This window comes from Euleptes europaea, chromosome 17, assembly GCF_029931775.1.
Source record: "Euleptes europaea isolate rEulEur1 chromosome 17, rEulEur1.hap1, whole genome shotgun sequence".
NCBI lineage: Eukaryota > Metazoa > Chordata > Lepidosauria > Squamata > Sphaerodactylidae > Euleptes > Euleptes europaea.
Window position 1 is genome coordinate 27,593,084 of NC_079328.1, and position 21,317 is coordinate 27,614,400.

A 21,317-nucleotide genomic window follows, 5' to 3' on the forward strand; every position below is an offset into this window, starting at 1 on the left:
ACCCGAAACACAAAGAACAGCAGATGAAAGGAGAGAGCCTAAAACTCTGCAAAACTTTCTACACCAACTATACAAGACAACACCCATCTACTAGGGCCTGCTAGCTCATTCTGAGTTCAAGAAGATTAATATGGACTCCGATCCCCTCATAAGTATGCCCTGAAGAGGCAGGGAAATGACCACTCGCTACTCTTGGACTCTCCAAGTTACTGATGTAAAAGCTGCAGAGGTTAAAGATTACTGGAAAGAAATAGCTTGCTTCTAAGGTACAGGATTCTGTGGCCATTTATGCTTGGTAATTAGCAGCGCGTTCCAGGCTGAATTGCCCCGCATATATTTTTTTTTTAGTTTTTCACGCTGAACCGTCATTTAGGAAGTGACTTCAAAGCCGGCACATACCTGCTTCGCATTTCTTATGAGCCCCTTTAACGCGACCTTTTATGTTTGATCTGCCCCCGCCGCAAAGAATCCTCTCAAGGAACCATGCAAGAAACCACAGCCATGCATTAGCTATGCACACGGCGGTTGCTAATGGCTATGCAAACAGGAATGAAGGAGCAAGCGAGTGTGGGGGTGTGTGGAATTTCTCCTTTTGCATCAGGACAGTGAATAGGCATTTTAAAGGTTGCATTTTTAAAAAGAGCTGTGAGTGAGCATCAAAATTGACCCTGTATAAATGGCCTGTGTCATAATCACAGCCACACTTATGTGGCACTTTCAAGCATTCAACACCTTTCACGTGCATTATCTCAGTTATCTTTACAACATCCCTGGAAGGTAGATCTTGTACTGGAGGCAATGGTTAAGGCTGAGAGGTTTGCCCAAGGCCAGCTTGTGAGTCTACTGCAGAGGTGAGATCTGAATGGAGAATTTCTGGGTCTCTTAATGGTTATGCTGTACTAGTTCTGGGGTGCATGCACCCTTAGATCACCCTATGTTTTTGCCTTGCCCTTCCTCCAAGGTTCAGGCTGGCACATATCGTTCTCCCTTCCCCATTTTTAATCCTCACACAACTCTGTGAGATAGGTGAGGCTGAGGGAGAGAGACTGGCCCAAGGTCACCCCGTGAGCATCAAGGTGGAGTGGGGATTTGAGCCCAGATCTCCCAGAGACTGGTCTGATACTCTAACCACTGCACCACACTGTCGCTCTGTCACACCAACTGACCCTCCCTTTCGTACAATTCATTCCAACCCTTCTCCTTCCCCCAGAATGTTGACTTTTGTCTCTCTCACTTGCACCCACCTTCAACATGTCCCTCTTTCCCTCCTTCAACAGCTCTTTACATCTTTCCACACAATAAATGCACTTTGGCCTCCTATTTTTTACGCATAGCCTCGACTCCTCACATCTTCCCCCAAGGTTGCTTTTGTCATTCAGCTGTCACATTTCCCATGTATCCGTGACACAACGTTTTGCTCTTGAGAAAAATGGGACATTTCTTTAAAAGCCCATGCAATATCTTAGTCCTGAGGATTTTCTTTAAATGGGGGTTCTTTAAATGGGCGAGCAGGAGTTGACTCCCTTTCCAGTTTACTGTTGGCAACTGAATATCATGACCCTGTCTATGAAAAACCGCATGCATTGCCCAGCGGTATGTTCAGGGGTTTTCCATACTGAGTATTTGCTGCAAAGAAGAAGGAAAAGAAAGAAGAAGTTTTTATATGTCGACTTTCTCTATCACTTAAGGGAGACTCAAACCAGCTTTCCTTCCCCTCCCCACAACAGACACCCTGTGAGGTAGGTGAGGCTGAGAGAATGTGACTAGCCTGAGGTCATCCAGCTGTTAAATCTAGGGAAAGGAAGGAAAGAAAGACTGTACGCATGTTATGGGTGTATCGTAATCCTTTCTAGACGTTATGTCGATATGTATCAGGAGCCTGGCAACTGCATGTATCGGGAGCACATGTGCTATCTAATTGTGTGCTAATAATGCACACAATAGCGATATTCAGTTATCTGAGAAGATAATTGTATTTTGCATGTGTATACCGCTCTGGTACGTGTGAACCAGAACCCTGCAAAATCCAGTAGTCAACTTGCATGTATCAAAACTGTATATGCATGAATACTGTATATCCCCTTGTTCGGACAACATGGTGACTGCATGTATCGGGCACATAATGGGTAGTGTGCACTCCTGATATGTGTGGTTGCCAGCTCCTGCTATTGTGCATATAAAGTCTGAAAAGGGCTACAGAGAAAGTGCCATAGGAAATCAAAAGCTCTAGGGTCCCTGATCACGCACACAGCCTACCTGCATACTGTTTGAACACACATTGGCCATTTCAGAAGTTATGCTCGTGGGACCAAAACACGGCCAGTGAGCATAATCCCACTCTTCCTATATATGCATTCTTTGCACATACATGTCACGTGCGTCCAGTCCTAGCAAATGCACAGGCCATTTTTGCATGGTCAGTTTTGATGCTCACTCACAGCTCTTTTTTAAAATGTGACTTTAAAAATGCCTATTCACGGTCCCAGGGCAAAAGGAGAAATTCCACCCCCCACTTGCCTGCTCCTTCATTACTGTTTGCATAGCCATTAGTATGTGCATAGCTAACACGCCACTATTGTTTTGCATGGTTCCTTGAGGGGAATTATTCACGGGAAACACCAAAGGTTGCGTTAAATGGGCTCTTTAGTAATGCAAAGCAGGTCTGCGCCGGCTTCGCAATCACTTCCGGAATGATGGTTCAGGGTGAAAAATTCAAAAAAACATGCGGGGCAATTGAGCCTCCTTGGGGTCCAATCCAGGAATCTTTTCCATTTGTATGAAGAGCAGTGAGTGTGTTTCTTCTCTATGCACCTAATTTGTGCAATGGTCCTATTTATGTAACTCTTCCACAGAGGTTGCCTGCATGGGCATCCGTGTAGAAGGCTTACATCCCACACAATATTTTAGGTGCATGACAGAGTGCATCTTACCCATGGGAATGGATTGATGCCTGGGTAGAGAGTCTGAACTGGGCCTAGGAACTGAATCAAGTACCTAATCTGCCGATGGAGTACACACACACACACACACACACACACACACACACACACTCCAGAAGAATGGGAATTCCTCATCTGTCCTAATCTGATGTGGTAATGCGCACAACTTACAATGTGGATCAGGAGACAAGCGCTGTTGACAATGGGTAGCCAAGAAAAAACAACACCCACCAAAGAACGATCCGCTAAAATCACTAAAGACAGGTGTGCAAAGAGTTACCGAGAGAAAAACACTACACAAATATCTCAAACAGTGATTAAACCTGTTTAAAGCTTGAGGTAAAAACTGTTATCAGTAACATAAATGCATTAGGTCAATGGCGTTTCAAACTTTTGGCCTTCATTTCTCTAAATCCCTGTGCGTCAGAGAGGATTCTGGAGCATGTTCTAAGGCACCTGGTCTGACTTAGCCTCATCATCACCGCATCTGAATGGAAGTATTCTTTAGAAAGCAGCCATCTTTCGGCTTTACCACGCTCCCCCATCTCTGACTGTGAGGACATTAGTCCACCAATCCTGATCTTCTCACCGAGGAGCTTCTGAAAAGCTTCTAAAGAACCCAAGGGTTCCCCAGAACACAGTCTGAAAACCACTGCATTAGGTTATTCCAGAATACTTAGTAACGTCTTCTATAACCAGGTCTGTCCTATTATGAGACACTGACAAACATCAATATGACTGTCTCAGACCTCCAGTTACTGGCTTATAATGTTTTTTTTTTTAAGTCATCAGACCTCAAACCAAGCCATATTATTGTCAACTACCCATCTAACTTTCGGGGTAGAAAGTGGAGTTGGACTGTGTCTCCAGACTAAACAGCATCCTTTTTGAGAAACTGGTTAAAAGAGTGAGGAAAACAGAGAGCTCGCCATACACTACAGTTGCCAGCTCCCTGCTGGGAGTAGCGAACGCCCAAGCCTCTGCCTCTTGTTTCCAGCCACCGCTTAGAGCGGCAGCAGGCGAATATGTATTAAAAATGGCCATTGGGTTGCTGACATGACATTACTTCCAGGAAAACCTGGAAGTGCCTCCACACCTCTTTAGGAATCGCTGGAATATGATAAAACCAGAGTTTGAAGTGACTCCTAGAGATGACTGACATCACTTCTGGGGAAGAAGAAGAAGAAGAGTTGGTTTTTTTATATGCTGACTTTCTCTATAACATATGGAAGAATCAAGCCAGCTTACAATCACCTTCCTTTCCCCTCCTCACAACAGACACCCTGTGAGGTAGGTGAGGCTGAGTGTCCTCTAAGAGAGCTGTGACTAGCTCAAGGTCACCCAGCTGGCTTCATGTGTAGGACTGGGGAAACCAACCCGATTCACCAGATTAGCATCCGCTGCTCAGGTGGAGAAGTGGGGAATCAAACCCAGTTCTCCAGATTAGAGTCCACCACTCTTAACCACTATACCACTCTGGGAAAAGCCAGAGGTGACATCAGTCCACCAAAACTCTATTGGTTTACCATAGTTTCCAGAGATTCTTAGAGAGGCACAATGTGATTTCTGCATTTTTCCTGGAAGTGATGTCACATTGTTGCCAACGGTTGCCACCATGCCCACCCCTACTTTATGCTTGTTGCCAGGCCAAGTCTGGTAACCCCACCATACTCTCATCTGGGGTTTTAAAAGTTTAAGATTTAATAATCCAGATTTGTTAATTTTTGGCATCAACATGACATGTCATTTTATACCAAAAATCTTAATTTAGATTTTTATACATTTATATGTGGGGTTCAGGTTCTTTTGTGTTAGCTTCAGTACTGGAACCCATCCCAAAAATGGGATGGCAGGGAAAATCATAAAAGAATTTTAAAAGCAAGGAAAAGAGAACGGGAAAATGGTATCAAATTTTCTGTCAAGAGTTGGGTGGGACATAATTTTGCTATTTCTTCATTTCCTCTCCATATACATACATACATACATACATACATACATGTGTGTGTGTGTGTGTGTGTGTTTAGCGAGAGACACACACTTATATATGGAGAGGTCCCCAACCCCTTTCAGTCCTTGGGCACTTTTGGAATATTGAGAAAGGGTAGTTGCCACCGTCACAAAATGGAGGCTACGGGAAGTATGAACAATCACAAAATGGGAGCAATCAGAAAATATCTGGAAATGTCTGGGAGAGGCCGTGGCTCAGTGGTAGAACATCTGCTTGGCATGCAGAAGGTGCCAGATTCAATCCATGGCATCTCCAGTTAAAGGGACTAGGCAGGTAGGTTATGTGAAAGACCGCTGCCTGAGACCCTGGAGAGTAGGTGCCGGTTTGAGTAGACAATACTGACTTTGATGGACTCAGGGTCTGATTCAGTATAAGGCAGCTTCATGTGTGTTCATGTGTCTTCCAAGCCTAACCTCTTCCTCCTATAATGGGGCAACTATTCCTGTATGGGCACTCCCTCCACACCCAAAGGCGCTACCTCCTTGGGTCTTCTGAAATATATCCTGCTCCAATGAAGTGAAGAAAAGCCAAGACCGATTCTTTGGTCTAGGGAAGAGGTGCGTTTGGGAAGAAGTAAGTGAGCATCAGGAAACACATCAGTGGGCACCATGGAACCAAGGGGTGCCATGCTGGTGATCACTGTGGTAAAACTGTCTGATGAACACAAATGCCACGTGGTAATCAATTTGTCCTCACAACACTATTTTCACCACATTAATACTGAAATGGGAACTGTGAATTGTGGCAACTTTTCTGTCTCAACTAAAGCCGTATGAATGGGTCTAAATGTGGGGGATGGGAAGTATGTCAGAGAAATAAAAATAAAACCATCGACCTAAAAGGCAGGTGGCATTCCAGGAGGATGAGGATGGGAAAAGAAGAAAGGAAGAGAGGGCCTCAGTACAGTCCACATCCACGCAAATTGTTGGCAATTATCACATCAGTTACAGCATCAAAGACAAACTGAATGTTGTTGGTGTCGGTGGCGCAGGTGATGTGCGTATAGATCTCCTTGTCAGATGACTTGTTCTTGCTCTCGTACTGAGACTGGATGTAAGTCACGGCTTCAGTGAAAGAACTAGGGCCTGCAAGAGAGAAACATAAAGCCAGAAGAAAGCCTATTTTGATACACAAAAGAAGCCACATCCATCCAAACGGATGCCCCCGCTGTCCCCAGAATTGCACCTTGTTTGTACAAGAACAGAAGTGGAGTGCTTGCAGAACCCACAGTTTGGGTTCCTTCAAAGTATCTGCATTGTGAGATCTTAAGCCAGCCCTGTCATAACAAAATTCCAAGCTAAGACTCCTTGAAATTCACCTACAAGGCACTTGAAATTCACCTACAGTCAATAATACTGATGTATTTCTGGATGTCAGTTGATAATAAAGGTAAAGGTTGTCCCCTGTGCAAGCATTGGGTCATTACTGACCCATGGGGTGATGTGACATCCCAACATTTACTAGGCAAACTTTGTTTATGGGGTGGTTTGCCAGTGCCTTCCCCAGTCGTCTACACGTTACCCCAGCAAGCCAGGTACTCATTTTACCGACCTCAGAAGGATGGAAGGCTGAGTCAACCTTGAGCTGGCTACCTGAAACCAACTTCTGTCGGGATCGAACTCAGGTCGTGAGCAGAGCTTGGACTCCAGTACTGCAGCTTACCACTCTGCGCCACGGGGCTCTTTATCAGTCGATAATACCAGCATTTATATAGTGCACAAACAGCTGTACACACAGGGTTGGATCCAGCCATCATCCTCACTTAGTCTTGCCCAATTCCTCTCCTCACTACAGCCCACATCCCGCATGACTCTAGCCCATTCACATCCCACAATTCCCAGCACAGCCTTTTTGGTATGGTCATAAGTGATCCCTCTTTTCTTTTTTCATCAGGAGGAAAACTGGTTGTCTTAAACCCATATAATCTCTACAAAAAGGCTGTAACAGAGATCTATATCCCTGGATATAAGTCTGAAGATGACATATTAGCTTGCTTGGTGCTACCTACTAAGTCTACGACTCAGGTGAGGTTTGAACCTGGGACCTCTCGATTCACAGCAGACTTGTGTGTGTTAAGTGCCATCAAGTCACTTCCGACCCTATGAATCACTGTCCTCCAAAACGTCCTATCCTTAACAGCCTTGCTCAGATATTGCACACTGAGGGCCTTCTTTATTGAGTCAATCCATCTCTTGTTGGGTCTTCCTCTTTTCCTGCTGCCCTCCACTTTTCCTAGCATGATTGTCTTTTCCAGTGACTCTTGTCTTCTCATTATGTGGCCAAAGTATGGCAGCCTCAGTTTAGTAATTTGAGCTTCTAGGGTCAGTTGAGGTTTGATTTGATCTATAACCCACTGATTTGTTGTTTTTTTGGCAGTCCACGGTATCTGTAACATCGTTCTAAGACCATTGTGCTCAAAGGAAGGGTGTAATTCTGTTTAAGGTGGTATTGTAAGTCTTTTAAGACTTAGATGAGACAATGATAGGGCACCTCAGGCCTATCTTGGTTTGCCTTGGGGACATACAGGCAGTCTATTGGCTATCAATCTATTGGCCAACACTGTGTTCTGTAGAAGTACGTACTTCCTGTTTGGACCACACGGCCAACTGTATCAATGCTTCTCCTTTAGCTAGCATAGAAAACACATAAGTTTAGAATCAAACAGAACTCTTTAAAAAATGCACATGCTTTTGAATTGTTTATAAATCTTGTACTGTTATGCTGTGAAAATTCTTTTTTTTTTTTTACCTGTGTATTCTGGAAAGCAGATAATTAATGGCGACTTCTTGATTTTCTCCTCGAAGATATCCTTCTTGTTGAGGAAGAGAATGATGGATGTACCCATGAACCACTTGTTGTTACAAATGCTATCAAAGAGCTTCAGTGATTCGTGCATGCGATTCTGCAATAGAAAGGAGACAGTGCATCAGTCAAGAGACGGCGACTACGTCCTTTTTCAATACGGAGGGGTTTGTCTAAATTAATAAAGAACAAAAAGAAGGTCGACAACATAATAAAATTAAACGTGTACATACTGAAAAATGCGTACATACAGAGATGCAATCCCCACAGATTTGATGTACAATTAGTAGCACTGTAAGGATTTTTTAAAGAATCGTTTAAAAGAGCTATACAGTTTTGCATAGCATGTCTCCCCACCCCCCAATACCAGCTCAAGTAAATCATCATGCACCATGCATGTATGGGGGGGGGGGGACGACTACAGTTGCCCTTAAAGGTCAAAAATCTAAACCGAAGTGCAGGTCATGCAGATTTTTTCTAGAACATTCCTGTAAAAATGTCCATCATCTCATTCATTGATGCCTGTGTGTATGGGACATGTATTTGTTTGGATACATTAACCAAGGACTGGTAAGATCCTTGAATTAATTGAGAGTTGAAAGCAGACCAGGAGGTAACGTCTTCTTGGCAATGATCTTGCCATGACTTTTGGCTGGAGCAGTTCGTTATTTTGTTTAGCGTTGGCGGTTCAGTTGACATTTTTTAGTGCAAGTCTGTTTTGGAAGACGGTTGGATTGATAGCATCTTGTACAAAAAAATGAATTAAAGAGAGAGGAAAAAAGAGAGGAAGGGTAAAAGAAAACCATGGCAGAGAAGAAGAACCAAACTGCCTTGCTGATGTTATATCATGCTTCAATATTAGATTTGGGTGTGCGTGTGCGTAATTTCTTTTCTTTGCAAATGCCATAAGATCAGGCACATGAATGAAGGAGAAGAAGCTTTTTAGTAAGATTTCATGCAACAAATGATACAGAAGAAAGTAAAAGAGGCCAAACCAAACCAAACCAAAACAGTGCTCTGGTGTATGGAAGGTGGAAAGAGCCTGCAGCAAAATCAGCCAGTTAGCGTTATGTTCCCCGGCTGCTTTCAACTCTTGGGGTATTGTTTTTTTCTCAGTTCAAGAGAAGCTTCATACCTGCCAAATTTGTTGGGTCCCTCAAAATCTCATTATTTTGGCCTTTGTTTGGTAAGGTAAGGTCAGACGGCCGAGGAAAAGTGGTGATGGAGCAGAGGCCTGGTGAAGTTTGGAGCGAGAGGGTGAAGCTGGAGCGCCTGGCCGGTCACTTGGCCGCCTCTCCCAGCAGGAAACGGAATAGCAGAGAGAAGCAGCCGTAACGGAGGAGATCGGAGCGTACCCAAAGAATCAAGGGGGGTGATCAAAAGGCAAAGCAGGTTACAGACCAGAGAGATTTCTTCTTTGTCATCGGCAGCACTGAAGGCAAGATGCCGTAGTTCCCACCATACGAGACTAGCACACATTATCATCAACAAATGAAACAGATGAGACAAACAGAGAACTTGGAGATTTATCAGAAGCCTCTTCAGAGCAGGCGGGATGGAAACTTCCCCCAACCTGTCCTTTTAAGGATCGTGTCAAAGGACGATGCTAATGGTTTCTTAAAGACCACTGTGGTTTCTCAAACTGTGTCCCAGGCTCATCAGAGATTCACTCATGAGGAATTCAGTAGGGTTGCCAACCTCCAGGTAATAGCTGGAGAGCCAGCGTGGTGTAGTGGTTAAGAGCGGTGGTTTGGAGCGGTGGACTCTGATCTGGAGAACTGGGTTTGATTCCCCACTCCTCCACATGAGCGGAGGAGGCTAATCTGGTGAACTGGATGTTTCCCCACTCCTCCACATGAAGCCAGCTGGGTGATTGTGAGCTAGTCATGCTCTCTCAGCCCTCCTACCTCACAGGGTGTCTGTTGTGGGGAGGGGAAGGTGATTGTAAGCCGGTTTGATTCTGCCTAAAGTGGTAGAGAAAGTCGGCATTTAAAAACCAACTCTTCTTCTTCTTCTTCTTCTTCTTCTACAACTGATCTCAAGCTGATAGAGATCCGTTCACCTGGAGAAAATGGCTGCTTTGGCAATTGGACTCTATGGCGTTGAAGTCCCTCTCCTCCCCAAGCCCTGCCCTCCTCAGGCTCCACCCCCAAAACCTCCCACCAGTGGCGAAGAGGGACCTGGCAACCCTAGAAATTCAGCAGCTGGCAAACAAAGGTCCCTGCAAGGCAGCTTACTACCACTGTCCCTATGCAATGGACAGCTTTGGGGAAGTGTCAACTGCATTCTGGGAGGAACAGTGAGGGTCAACAGGCATGGTCATTGCCACCTAAGCTTATGTTCCCCAAAATGCTTTGCAACGTGCAAGGGATCTTTTCTAGATGTTCAGGGTTAGGTGAACTTTCAGGGTTTTCTGAAGAGAGAAAGTTTGAAAACTGTTACACACAGACTTTTATTTATTCTACTAGCTTTCATGGGTAGGGCTTCCAACCTCCAGGTACTAGCTGGAGATCTCCTGCTATCACAACTGATCTCCAGCTGATAGAGATCAGTTCACCTGGAGAAAACGGCTGCTTTGGCAATTGGACTCCATGGCATTGAAGTCCCTCCCTGAACCCCACCCTCTCCAGGCTCCACCCTCAAAACCTCCTGCCGGTGACAAAGAGGGATCTGGCAACCCTGTTCTTGGGATATGACTGTGAGGTAGCCAGACCAGGGTCCACTGGACAAATTCTGCCATGGCAGTTGAAGCTCATCTTCAGAACCACTGAACTAGACAGTGTGCAAATCTAAGGTGTACTCCTGCAGTGTTCCTTCACAACCCTCCTACTAATCTACTAGTATCCAAACACACAGTTTTCAAAAACTGAAGGGCGCCTCCATCTCTGGAAGAGGGCTAGGCGATTTCTGTCGACTCCCCCCTCCAAATGAAAACCTTCACTTTGCCCTTTGTGCTGTTCGTGAAGGTCTGCTTGACCTACAGGAACAAAAATGGGGGAGGCCTTAGTGAGCTTCTTGTGAAAGTATAAGGAGCCAGTGTGTCACAGTGGTTACAGCGTTGGACTGACAGGCCCAGGTTCAAATCCCCATACTGATACGAAGCTCACTGAGTGATCGAAGGCCAGCCATAGTAGTCCAGTACAGATGAGCTCCCCATGCGTTACTGAATGCATGGGGAGCGAGGGCATAAGTAGGCTGGCCCTGTCCCCTGCTTCTGCCTGGTCATCTGCAGGGTACCACAGTGCAGCATTGGAAAGCAGCATTGTTGACCATGAGCATTGTTGACCATGAGCATTGTTGACCTGTGCAGTCACACCCTGCAGATGATCAAATGATTGTGCAGAGGTGGGGGGCAAGGCCAGCAAGGTCATGGCTCCTCTCCCTCCTCAAGTGTTCAAGCAGCGGTTGTGTGTGTGGGGATCTGTACCAGTACTAGGCTTGCCAGGTCTTTTTGCTCCACCGGCGTGAGCTCGTCAGCAGCGTGCGACCGGCGGGACTGCCTCGCGTGACATGCGTGCACGACCCACGCGATGCGCCCATGTCACTTCTGGTTTTACTTGGAAGTGATGCGGACGCTCTATCAATCTCTGCCGAAACTCTAGGGTTTCCGCAGAGTTTCAGTGGAGGTTGCTAGAGTGTCTGCGTCACTTCCCAGTAAAACCAAAAGTGACGTGGGTGCGTCATGCGGATACGAGTGCACGCGTTGCCCGCCAGCCCTCAGGTGGTCGGCGGGCAGCCCGGTGGATTGGCGGGATTTTGCCCACCACCACCAGGCACTTGGCAACCCTAACCAGTATGGTTGCCAATCTCCAGGTGGTGGCTGGAGATCTCCTGCTTTTATAACTAATCTCTAGGCGACAGAGATCAGTTCCCCTTGGGAAAACGTCTGCTTTGAAAGGTGGACTCTATGACATTATACTCCATTGAAGTCCCTCCTCTGATTACATCCCACGCTCCTCAGGCTCCACCCCCAAAATCTCCAGGTATTTCCCAACCCAGAGCTGACAACCCTATGTACCAGGCTTCTCTCTCAGCCTAACCTACTTCATAGGGTTGTTGTGAGGATAAAATGGAGGAGGGAAGACTGTCGTAAGCTGCTTTGGGTCCCATTGGAAAGGAAAGCGGGGTATAAGTATCTAAATAAATAAAGGAGAAAGAGGTATCTCTTTTATTATGCATACCACACTTCTCGCACGATACCTGTAAGGAAGATGACCCTGATCGTAAGCCAACCCCCTTACACAGAATATTTGTTTGTTTGTTATGACATACAACTGTGACTTGTATATGAACTGAAGGCAATCCCCTTTTCCTCTTGATGGCACATCCGGAAAAAACCTCTAAGCTTCCTTTTGGGTAAATACAATATCCTCCACCTTCCAGGCTCAGGACGGTTATGGAGTCTTCCAAGGTGCAACTGACGTAAGGTTTTCAAAATGCTGCAGCTAGCCCCAGAAGCAACAGTTAATACGCATTAGGAACCTGTAAATCTTTTGGCTTTGGAAACAATCAAATGGTGTTACGTTTGCTCATAAAAAGGCATGGCCGAACCTACCGCCGGCTTGGTTTATCTCACTTGTCTTGGTTTTCCTGCAATCCTCACCAATTGCAGAAATTCTACCTAAGCTGAAATACCAATTGTCAGTGTGCTGCATACATTACATTTATTGTTACGGCCATTGGCCAGCATAGTGTACTGCATACAATGTGCTAGAACTTTTGCCAGGCTTCAGAACAGTAAAGCAAGGGAAAAAAAACAGTTAAACTTGTTATTTCAATTCATCCTGGAACCTGGAACCTGCCAAACATGGGGACCACGGAACTGCAAACGCATGACCAGAAGTCATAAGACATCACGTTCATGTGACAGGAAGAGGAAACACAGAGCTAAGACCTCACTGGTCAAGGCCAGAACGGTGAGCAGCGGACCAAGAGAATCAGGGACAGAGGAAACCCAAGCCAAGCATCAGGAAGTGTGCCATAGAGAGGAACAAGCCAAAGAGGAAACCTCTCCACCGGTGAGTGACCTTGTCTTACCATTCCGCTGTTGTTCTGAGAGGGTCAGGGGGTGTTGCACCTATGTTCTCTATGAATGCCCACCAGCAGCTTGGACCTCCCACAGGCAGCAAAGTGCAGCAGCTTCGTGACCACCAGGTGGGGCTCTATGACCCACCTGAGGGTCTCAAGCTGTGATCTAAAGAGCACTGACTTGGAGCTCACAAACTATGCATGGCTCAGGTCCCTCTGCTCTTCTATTCTAGCAATATAAGCAACAGGACAGATTCAGTAAATTCAGGTTTACATTTCTCTGCCCCACTATTTTAGAGTAATTCAGCCTAAAGGATTTATGCTTCTGATGAAATGAATGCTTATGTTGGAATAAATTTTGTTAATCTTTAAGTTTCCACAGGACCCCTGCTTAATTTTGCTGTTACAAGCTAATATGGTTACTGATCTGGAACGATAACAGATCTTGATACATGAATGTTTTCTGCTTTATACTATCTTTTAACCATAAAATCCTTTCCCTTTGCCACTCTCCTCTCTCCAGTCTTAGCCAATCACTCTCCCTCCCCTCTGTTATTTTCTCAACCCCCAAATTTGGCTTCCCCTTCTCTGAGATTTTTTAAAGCTGCCACTGGGTATAAGGCTATGAATTTCATTGTTCACATACGAGCGCTCCTTTAACCAATAAAACATCAGATTACAATTTGAACAAACAGAACGGATCACTTACCACAAATATATCTATATAAAACATCTAACACAACTCTAAAACTGTACCACTAGCCAGGTAATAACAAATCTTTCACTGGTAAAATTCAGGAAAGCTACACCTGCTGAAAGTTAAAGAAAGCACCCCGCAGCGTTCCACGATGCACTGCAAATGCAGCTTGGATGAAGCTAAAGAGACTTCAGAAATCGTGAAAAGGCAGAAAGAAATCATGAAAAACCAGAGGCCAGCACCTTTTACAACTAGAGAGTCAAACCACATCAAAATAGACAGTGAGAGATGAAGAAAGAGCTAGTACAAGAAATGCCCATTGGCATAACCAAAAATATACACCTCTTAACATTATGGACAACAGTGAGCAAATCCGCACTCTTATCAAACCTGGGGGTGGCATGGGCAGAGGTTGTGGCTTAGTGGCAAAACATCTGTTTTGTATGCAGAAGGGTACAGGGTCAATCCCTGGCACCTCCAGTTCAAAGGATCTGGTAGGAGGTGATGCGAAAGTCCTTCACTCGAGATCCTGGAGAGCTGGCGCTAGTCAGAGCAGGTAAGATAGACCTTGATAGATAAGCGGTCTGATTCTGTATAAGGCAGCATCTCTAAAGGGCCCAGCTTCAATCAATTGAATCTCCAGTTAAAAGGACCTCTACCTGAGATCTTGAAGAGCTGCTGCCAGTCAGAGCAGACAATATTGAGCTTGACAGATCAATGGTTTGACTCACTACGAGACCCTTTTCAGGTTCCAATCTAACTCCGCCTGCCCTGCCCCTCCTGCGGGGGGCCAGCAGTTTTGAACTCTGAGATTGGCAATTCATCTAATGAATTTATGTTACTCAGAATTGGAAACGAAAGCCCTTAAAAGCTACAAATGCATTTATCTCCCCCTTCTGGGTGTGCTTGTGATAACACTTGAAGTTGCATTAGCTACTGTTTGAACAGAAACACGTGCAGAGCATTAATTCTGGGGGGAATCAAAAGCTCTTCTTCTAGAATGCTTTTGAAAGGACAAGGTACCATTGAAGTGGTCTGGGTAAATAGCAAATTCATAAAAGCACAACACACCCCTTGACTCTTTGTAAGCTGAACACAGGAGATCCATAATTTGTTGCCAACACTGCAGGCAGTCCCGTCCCCCCCCCCTGCATGATGCATTCAGTGCTAATAACTGCAGTCCACAAATAAACCATCCTATTGTATTGTCTGCCCTCTTCTCCCCAGCATCAAAAGAGGTGCCTCAGCTGCAAACCCACTTGAATTATAAATGAAATAAATGGTAGCTTTCAAAATGGGGCTGGTATCAACCCGCTGCGTCCACGTGCAGGGTCAAGACTGCAAAAGCCACAACAGCCTTACCCTTGTCCGCAACCCCGAGGCAGGAAGATGATTTCTTGGAATCTTCTAATAAGAGTGAAATGTCAGATATAGCTGTTCTTTTAACCTTTTCCTCCTACCTCTAGCTTTCAGAAAGGCTTTCTTCTCTGAAATGTTTTTAGATGCTATATATCAAAATGGTTATAATGGTGAGATGAAATAACCACCCTTGAACTGCTTGAGTTCCAGCGAGCTCTCTACATTTGCCTTCCCAGTTCCATAGTTTATGCGTAAATAAAATATTCCCCAGGAAGACATTACTTGTACACCTGACAGAGTTCTGCTCTATGGCTATATTATTATTTATTTATTTACAGCTTTTGCCAGAACACAGTAAACAATTGCAATCTTAAAAAGGATTTTAAAAGGGTAAGGCATCAAATCTTAAAGTATTTCCATAGCTTAACAGAAATATACTAAAATGATAAAATAGTTGCAATAAAAATGTTATACCAAAATTTACCTAAGAGTTAATTGTGACCAATATTGACATTACCATTAGTGACCTCTCTCGAATAGACCTTAATAGCCACTGAGCAAAATTTAGTGACTTGGGGCTCTATGGCTATAGCAAACCCTGCTGGTCAATGTGAACTTCCTTGACCACCATGTCAAGGTGTTCCCTGTTATATGAATCCATTTAGCAGAGAGTTGGTTGAGTAGAAGAAAGCAGAAATTTGGAAACCGATAGCTGAGCAAGGGCAAATCAGCAAAGAGGGGTTAAGAGAGCAGATTTTTAACAGCCCAGCAAACAATATGTAGTCTTTATTTTTGTTACTTGGAACAGTGACGCAGGATTAGTAGGGATAGAATTCCACTAAGCCAGAAATCCAGTACAACCGCCTGAAATCTGCAGCCCTCAAGTTCTCAGAGTTCTAATAGCATCTCCAAAACGCCCCTGTTCAGAATTCAACTTAAAAAAAAATGTTCTTGTGGGTCTTCCCAACCCCCATATGCTGTTCATCATCAATAAACAGACCACAATTCCCCAGTCCTCCAAAGAAATCTTGAGCTTTCTGCCACTTGGGGAAGCGGAACAGGAATCAGTATTTTTTTTTTTAATCTGAGCAAACAGGTGTTAATATTACTCAACAGAATTTGTTTCTGCATGTATTGAAAACATTTCACAACCTATTCTTTAATATCCAATTTTCTTCCTTGCACAACCGCATCTTGAATTCAGAAGACCAACATTGCCTTAAGCAGAGAATGTGATTGTAGGAATTAACTCAGGAACATTACAACTGTGGTTTAGTTCAGTTGCCCTTACTCATATTCAGCCATTATTACCCCAATCTCTCTCTTTCCTTCTCTCTTCTTAGATTTCCTGCCTGCTGAGATCATACTCTCATTGTGGGCAGATACCCTCTCGCTTTTGGGCTTTGTTCTGCCAGTTTTCCTTGAGCAGAATCATAACAACACCTCTGCAGAATTCCTTATGTATATATATTTTAAAACATGGTCCAAACAGCTTCTTCGGTACTGGGGACATTTAGTTTAAAGTTAAGCAGTGAGAATAGGACACAGATTTGCAGCCAAATTCTTGATGAACTTAATAAGAGTGCAAGGAACAGTGGTTACCTGTGCTAATGTCGAATGGAAGACTTAACATCCAACAGTTGGCTGTAGAATGGAATCTCTGTAGCATTTAAGAGTCAAAGGAAGACATGTTAAGTAAGAAAAAGTGTAGCATCCTTTCGGGCTGAGAACCAATGACAAATTAAGCTTTGACCTCTAACTGGTCCGCAGAAAAGCGCTGACTTCTCAGGGCCTAAGTTGCCCAGAGAATACTCACCGTGGTTTCGTCTTCATGAAGCACCTGGTCATACCCACTCAGTGCGACACAGAAAATAATCGCGGTGACATCCTCAAAACAGTGGATCCATTTCTTACGTTCTGACCTCTGACCTCCGACGTCAAACAGCCTGTGAAAGCAATGGGGACAGTTCTTCGTTATGGCTTGTATCCAGAGAACTTCCTGTTATAACTGACAGTCAAGGAGAACCTTCTTCCTATGTTGTACTCTTCCTTGATGAGATTATATCCACAATTGGTTGTGTACTGCACACTCGTTCAATATAGCAGTAAGTTGCAACTGGATTATCTTGTCCACACAGGAAAATCCAATTGTGAATGATTGCTGTAGTGACATGTAGGGTCCAACCATGTGAGGATACAGCCTGAGCTATTTGCTGAAGGAGAAAGATGTACTTCAGTACAACTTAATATCTCAACATCTCCTTCTGTGTCAGAGTCAATTTATTTGGTTACTTACTTGGTCTCCTACAGTATCTTGTGCTTCCTTTATATTTGACCAAAAGTTTCAAAGGGAACCAGTAAAAAGGCCCTGCACTTTGAGCCAGCTAACTTAATCTAACATGTTAAGAGCTAAGGTTGCCAACCTCCAGGTACTAGCTGGAGATCTACTGCTATTACAACTTATCTCCAGTCGACAGAGATCAGTTCACCTGGAAAAAATGGCTGCTTTGGCAACTGGACTCTATGGCATTAAAGTCCCTCCCCTCCCCAAACCCTGTCCTCCTCAGGCTCCGCCCCAAAAACCTCCCGCTGGTGGCGAAGAGGGACCTCGCAACCCTATTAAGAGCATGGCTCTGTCTGATGACTCAAACACGCAGGCAGTTTATCTGAAATGAGGGGGTTCTCTGAGATTTGCTGAACAAAAACCATTTAGGGCTTTAAAGGTCATATACAGTATTTTGAGATGTGCCCGGAAACCAACCTGGAGCCAAAATAGATTTACCAACAATGTTTTCTCCACAGTCAACTATTGTCAAGTAGGCGGTTGTATCAATTGACGTTTCTAGACATTCCACAAAAGCAGCTTCACACAGAGCACATTTCAGTACTGTCACATTGAATGTGAAATTTCAGGATTGTCGCCTAGATCAAGACCTGAGTTCCAATCCTTCCTCTTTAGCATCACTCACAATATCTCAGCCAAAGCTATCTCACAGGGTTGCTGATTAGAAAAGGGGGTCAGAGAACATTAGACACACTGCCCCACATTTCTTGGAGGAAGAGTCGGATAAACAATTGATTAGACAAACAGATGGATTGCAGTCAAAGGCTGCACAATCGCGACACAGTCAGTTGTGTTTTTGTATCATACTTACCTGAAGTGGAGGTTTTTGAACGTGAAATGGGTTTCTACAATGCCAGTTGTTTTGACCCTGGTTCGAAGGATATCTTGCTCTGTGGGCTGGTAGTCAGGAGCTCCAATTCGATCTAAGCTGTCTAAGTAGCTGTGAAAATGGAAATATTAAAGAAGAGGCATGAGGCACAAAGTAGATACAAACATACTTTTCGGGGCTATTGATACCTCAGATACACATACACATTTTCTTTAGATTAAAAAAATATCAGAAGCAAACAAACACAGAGAGTATGTACTATTATTGTTACTATTTGGGAGGCTCAGGAAAAATCAAAATGGGTAGGGGAAATAAAAGAATGGGATATTCCTTTCCCCCCATTATAGGGCTGGATGAACTTGCATTTAGATTGTTGCTTAGCCTCAAAGCTCACTTGATAATTTGGGAGCAATCACTCACAGACTAACCTACTAGGGTTGTGCAAAAAAAAAATGTGGTAAATTTCAGGTTTGGGTTTACTGGGCCCATTTTTTTTGGTAAACCTGGAATAAGCCAAATACCCATACCAATAAAGTTGTATTTCGGCTTTATTTCCGGGTTTACAAAAAATTCGGGTCCATTATCGTCTATGGGGATTTTTTGCCTGAAGCTCCTGTGGGGGAATTTTTGGAGGTAGAGTTCCCAAATATTCAGGGTAGCTTCAAGGGACTTTCCTTGCATGAACCCTGATGTTTGGTAAAGATTGGGTCAGGGGGTCTGATTTTATGGGGTCCAGAAGTGGTCCCCCCTCCTCCATAGAGAAGCATTGTAAACGTTACCATACTTCTCTATGGAGGAGGGGGCAACCCCTTCCGGACTCCATAAAATTGGACCCCCTGCCCCAAACTTTACCAACCTTTGGGGTTCTTGCAAGGAGAGTCCTTTGAAGCGATGCTGCAAATTTGGTGACTCTACCTCAAAAAATGCCCCCACAGGAGAATTGTAAAAAGACTTACTTTTCACAGTCTGTAATGGCCGCTTCCTCTACAAAGAGTCGCGGGAAAACCCAGTTTCCCATGAATGCTTGAGTCCCTGTCCCTTCCAGGTTAAACCCAGAAGTGACATTAATCGCCCCCCTTAAGCTGGCCCGCTTCCGCCCACAGGCCCCTGAAGAGTGGGGGCAGCCCCCTTAATTGGTGGGCAATTGCCTGCCATGACCAGATATCTAATTCAAAAATTAAACCTCGTGCTAAGATAACAGAGTTAAAGAAAAATAGCAAGCACTGATGGCTACTGGAAGCATCAATAATACTTTTTATCCCAATAATTCAGTCATGTAAACCAAACAATATACAGTAGAACAGAAAGCAAAAAAAAAGTCCCGTAATGAATGTAAATTCCGCCGGGTAAGCTCTCCCGATCCGTTCAACTGAGGCGGCACTAGCGGCGTGAAGAACCGCAGATGAGATAGGTTCTGCAGTTGCAAAGTAGTTGCAAATCAATGCAGGCTGTGTGTAGCCAAAGAATTCCAAGCCGAGACTTGGTCTAAAGTAGAATACAACAAAAAATGGGGCTAAATTGCCCTGTCTTTAGGAAAATTTCCTTTTGAATGTTTTATGATGACCCGAGGCCGAGATAGGATTCTACAAGCCTTCCCCATGACAGATGTGATATTATTCACTGGCATTGGAGTTAAATATTGTTTTCTCGTGCCATCACAAGCCCGATGGATAAAGCAACAGCGAAATAGGAACATACCGGAATCCTATCTCGGGCTCGGGTCATCATAAAACATTCAAAAGGAAATTTTCCTAAAGAAAGGGCAATTTAGCCCCATTTTTTGTTGTATTCTACTTTAGACCAAGTCTCGGCTTGGAATTCTTCGGCTACACACAGCCTGCGTCGATTTGCAACTACTTTGCCTGCGGAACCTATCTCATCTGCGGTTCTTCACGCCGCTAGTGCCGCCTCAGTTGAACGGATCGGGAGAGCTTACCCGGTGGAATTTACATTCATTACGGGACTTTTTTTTTTGCTTTCTGTTCTATTATATATTGTTTGGTTTATATGACTGAATTATTGGGATAAAAAGTATTATTGATGCTTCCATTACCAGATATCTGGCAACCCTACCCAGAACCCTGCGTGCATTCCCACAAACTGCTGCCCTATTGGCCCTCCCTATCCAGTTTTCCAGAGCATGAACACTAAAGCAACATTGTGGCACGTAGCCCACTGCTCCACATGTTACATGGGGTTGCCCACTCAATTGAGGGAAATGCCTGGATATTTTGGAGGCGGAGCCTGGAGAGGGTGGGGTTTAGGGAGAGGAGGGGCCTCAGCAGGGTACAATGGCATCAATCCCACCTTCCAAAGCAGCCATTTTCTCCAGGGGAACGGACTAATGCTATAGCTAAAGTGAGTTTCATTCTGCACTGCAGATAGTGTATGTGCAACCCTCTTTAATTTATACAGGGCAAGCTGCTGCAAGGGAAATGAAAACAGTGGCCAGAAGAGAGCCTCCAGCACAGCGTAATGGTCTTTGTGTGTGTTTACTTGTGGGAGCATGGCTCATAATGTGACCCTTGGTGGGAGAAGAAGAGCGCTGTCATCTGTGAAATGTTAGAGGGTACAGGGTTATATCCCAGGAAGCTTATTTTAGTCCCTTCCAATTTAAGCAGTATTTGTTGCTGGCAAGAGGAGAGGAGAAATGACAGGACAAATCCCCTGTGGAATCTACGCAGTGACTTCTCAAGATGGCAAGCAGTCTGCAATTATTCTCAAGCTTTCCAATCTCAGTTAGCAAATCCTAGCCTCTGGGGGGGTGGGGGGGGGAAGTTCACATTTCCAGATTCCAGTGCCTTGGGAAAAGACAGCCAAGAGGGCATGTTGCAACTTCTGCTTGCTTCCTGAACGAGCATGAATGATCCCTCGAATGGAAAGCCTCGATGTCCAAAACATTTTAATAATTTGGTCTCCTCACTTCCATGCAACTGCGCCCTCCTGAATGCAAAGAACAAGCTCTAGGCAAGGCTGAAAGGCATGTTTTGTGGCTCGGTCACAGCCAGTTTCTGTTTTCCTTCGCTTTGTTTTCATTATTTGCTTCCAGCGAAGAGTCACGAGTCGTAAAAGCGACATCACCCGAGGAAATGCGCAGGGCCTGGGTGTCCTTGTTTCTCCCGGTAATCAGATTCCTTGTTCTGATTCCCTGCAGACATAACCGTTCATTTTCCATTCACAAATGGCTGTTGTCTTTGATTATTGGCGAGGGGATAGGGTTGCCAGGTCTCTCTTTGCCAGCGGCGGGAGGTTTTTGGGGTGGAGCCTGGGGAGGGCGGGGTTCGGGGGGGGAGGGACTTCAATGCCATAGA

The 21,317-nt window shown here is 44.7% G+C and overlaps 1 protein-coding gene across 2 annotated transcripts in view; it reads right to left on the reverse strand.

Moving 5' to 3' along the window:
- The window catches only part of GNAO1 (G protein subunit alpha o1), a 216,455-nt gene that overhangs the window by 15,601 nt on the left and 179,537 nt on the right, over positions 1–21,317 (reverse strand). The window contains exons 5-8 of one of the 2 annotated variants that reach the window (XM_056862252.1): positions 17,989–18,117; positions 16,650–16,779; positions 7,696–7,849; positions 5,736–6,032 (exon numbers count right to left, since the gene is read on the reverse strand). In XM_056862252.1, the coding sequence (XP_056718230.1) occupies positions 5,845–6,032; positions 7,696–7,849; positions 16,650–16,779; positions 17,989–18,117 (601 nt within the window). In that variant the 3' untranslated portion in view covers positions 5,736–5,844. Of the gene's footprint in view, positions 1–5,735; positions 6,033–7,695; positions 7,850–16,649; positions 16,780–17,988; positions 18,118–21,317 lie in introns of those variants that run through there. The other variant, XM_056862253.1, reaches the window with a different exon arrangement.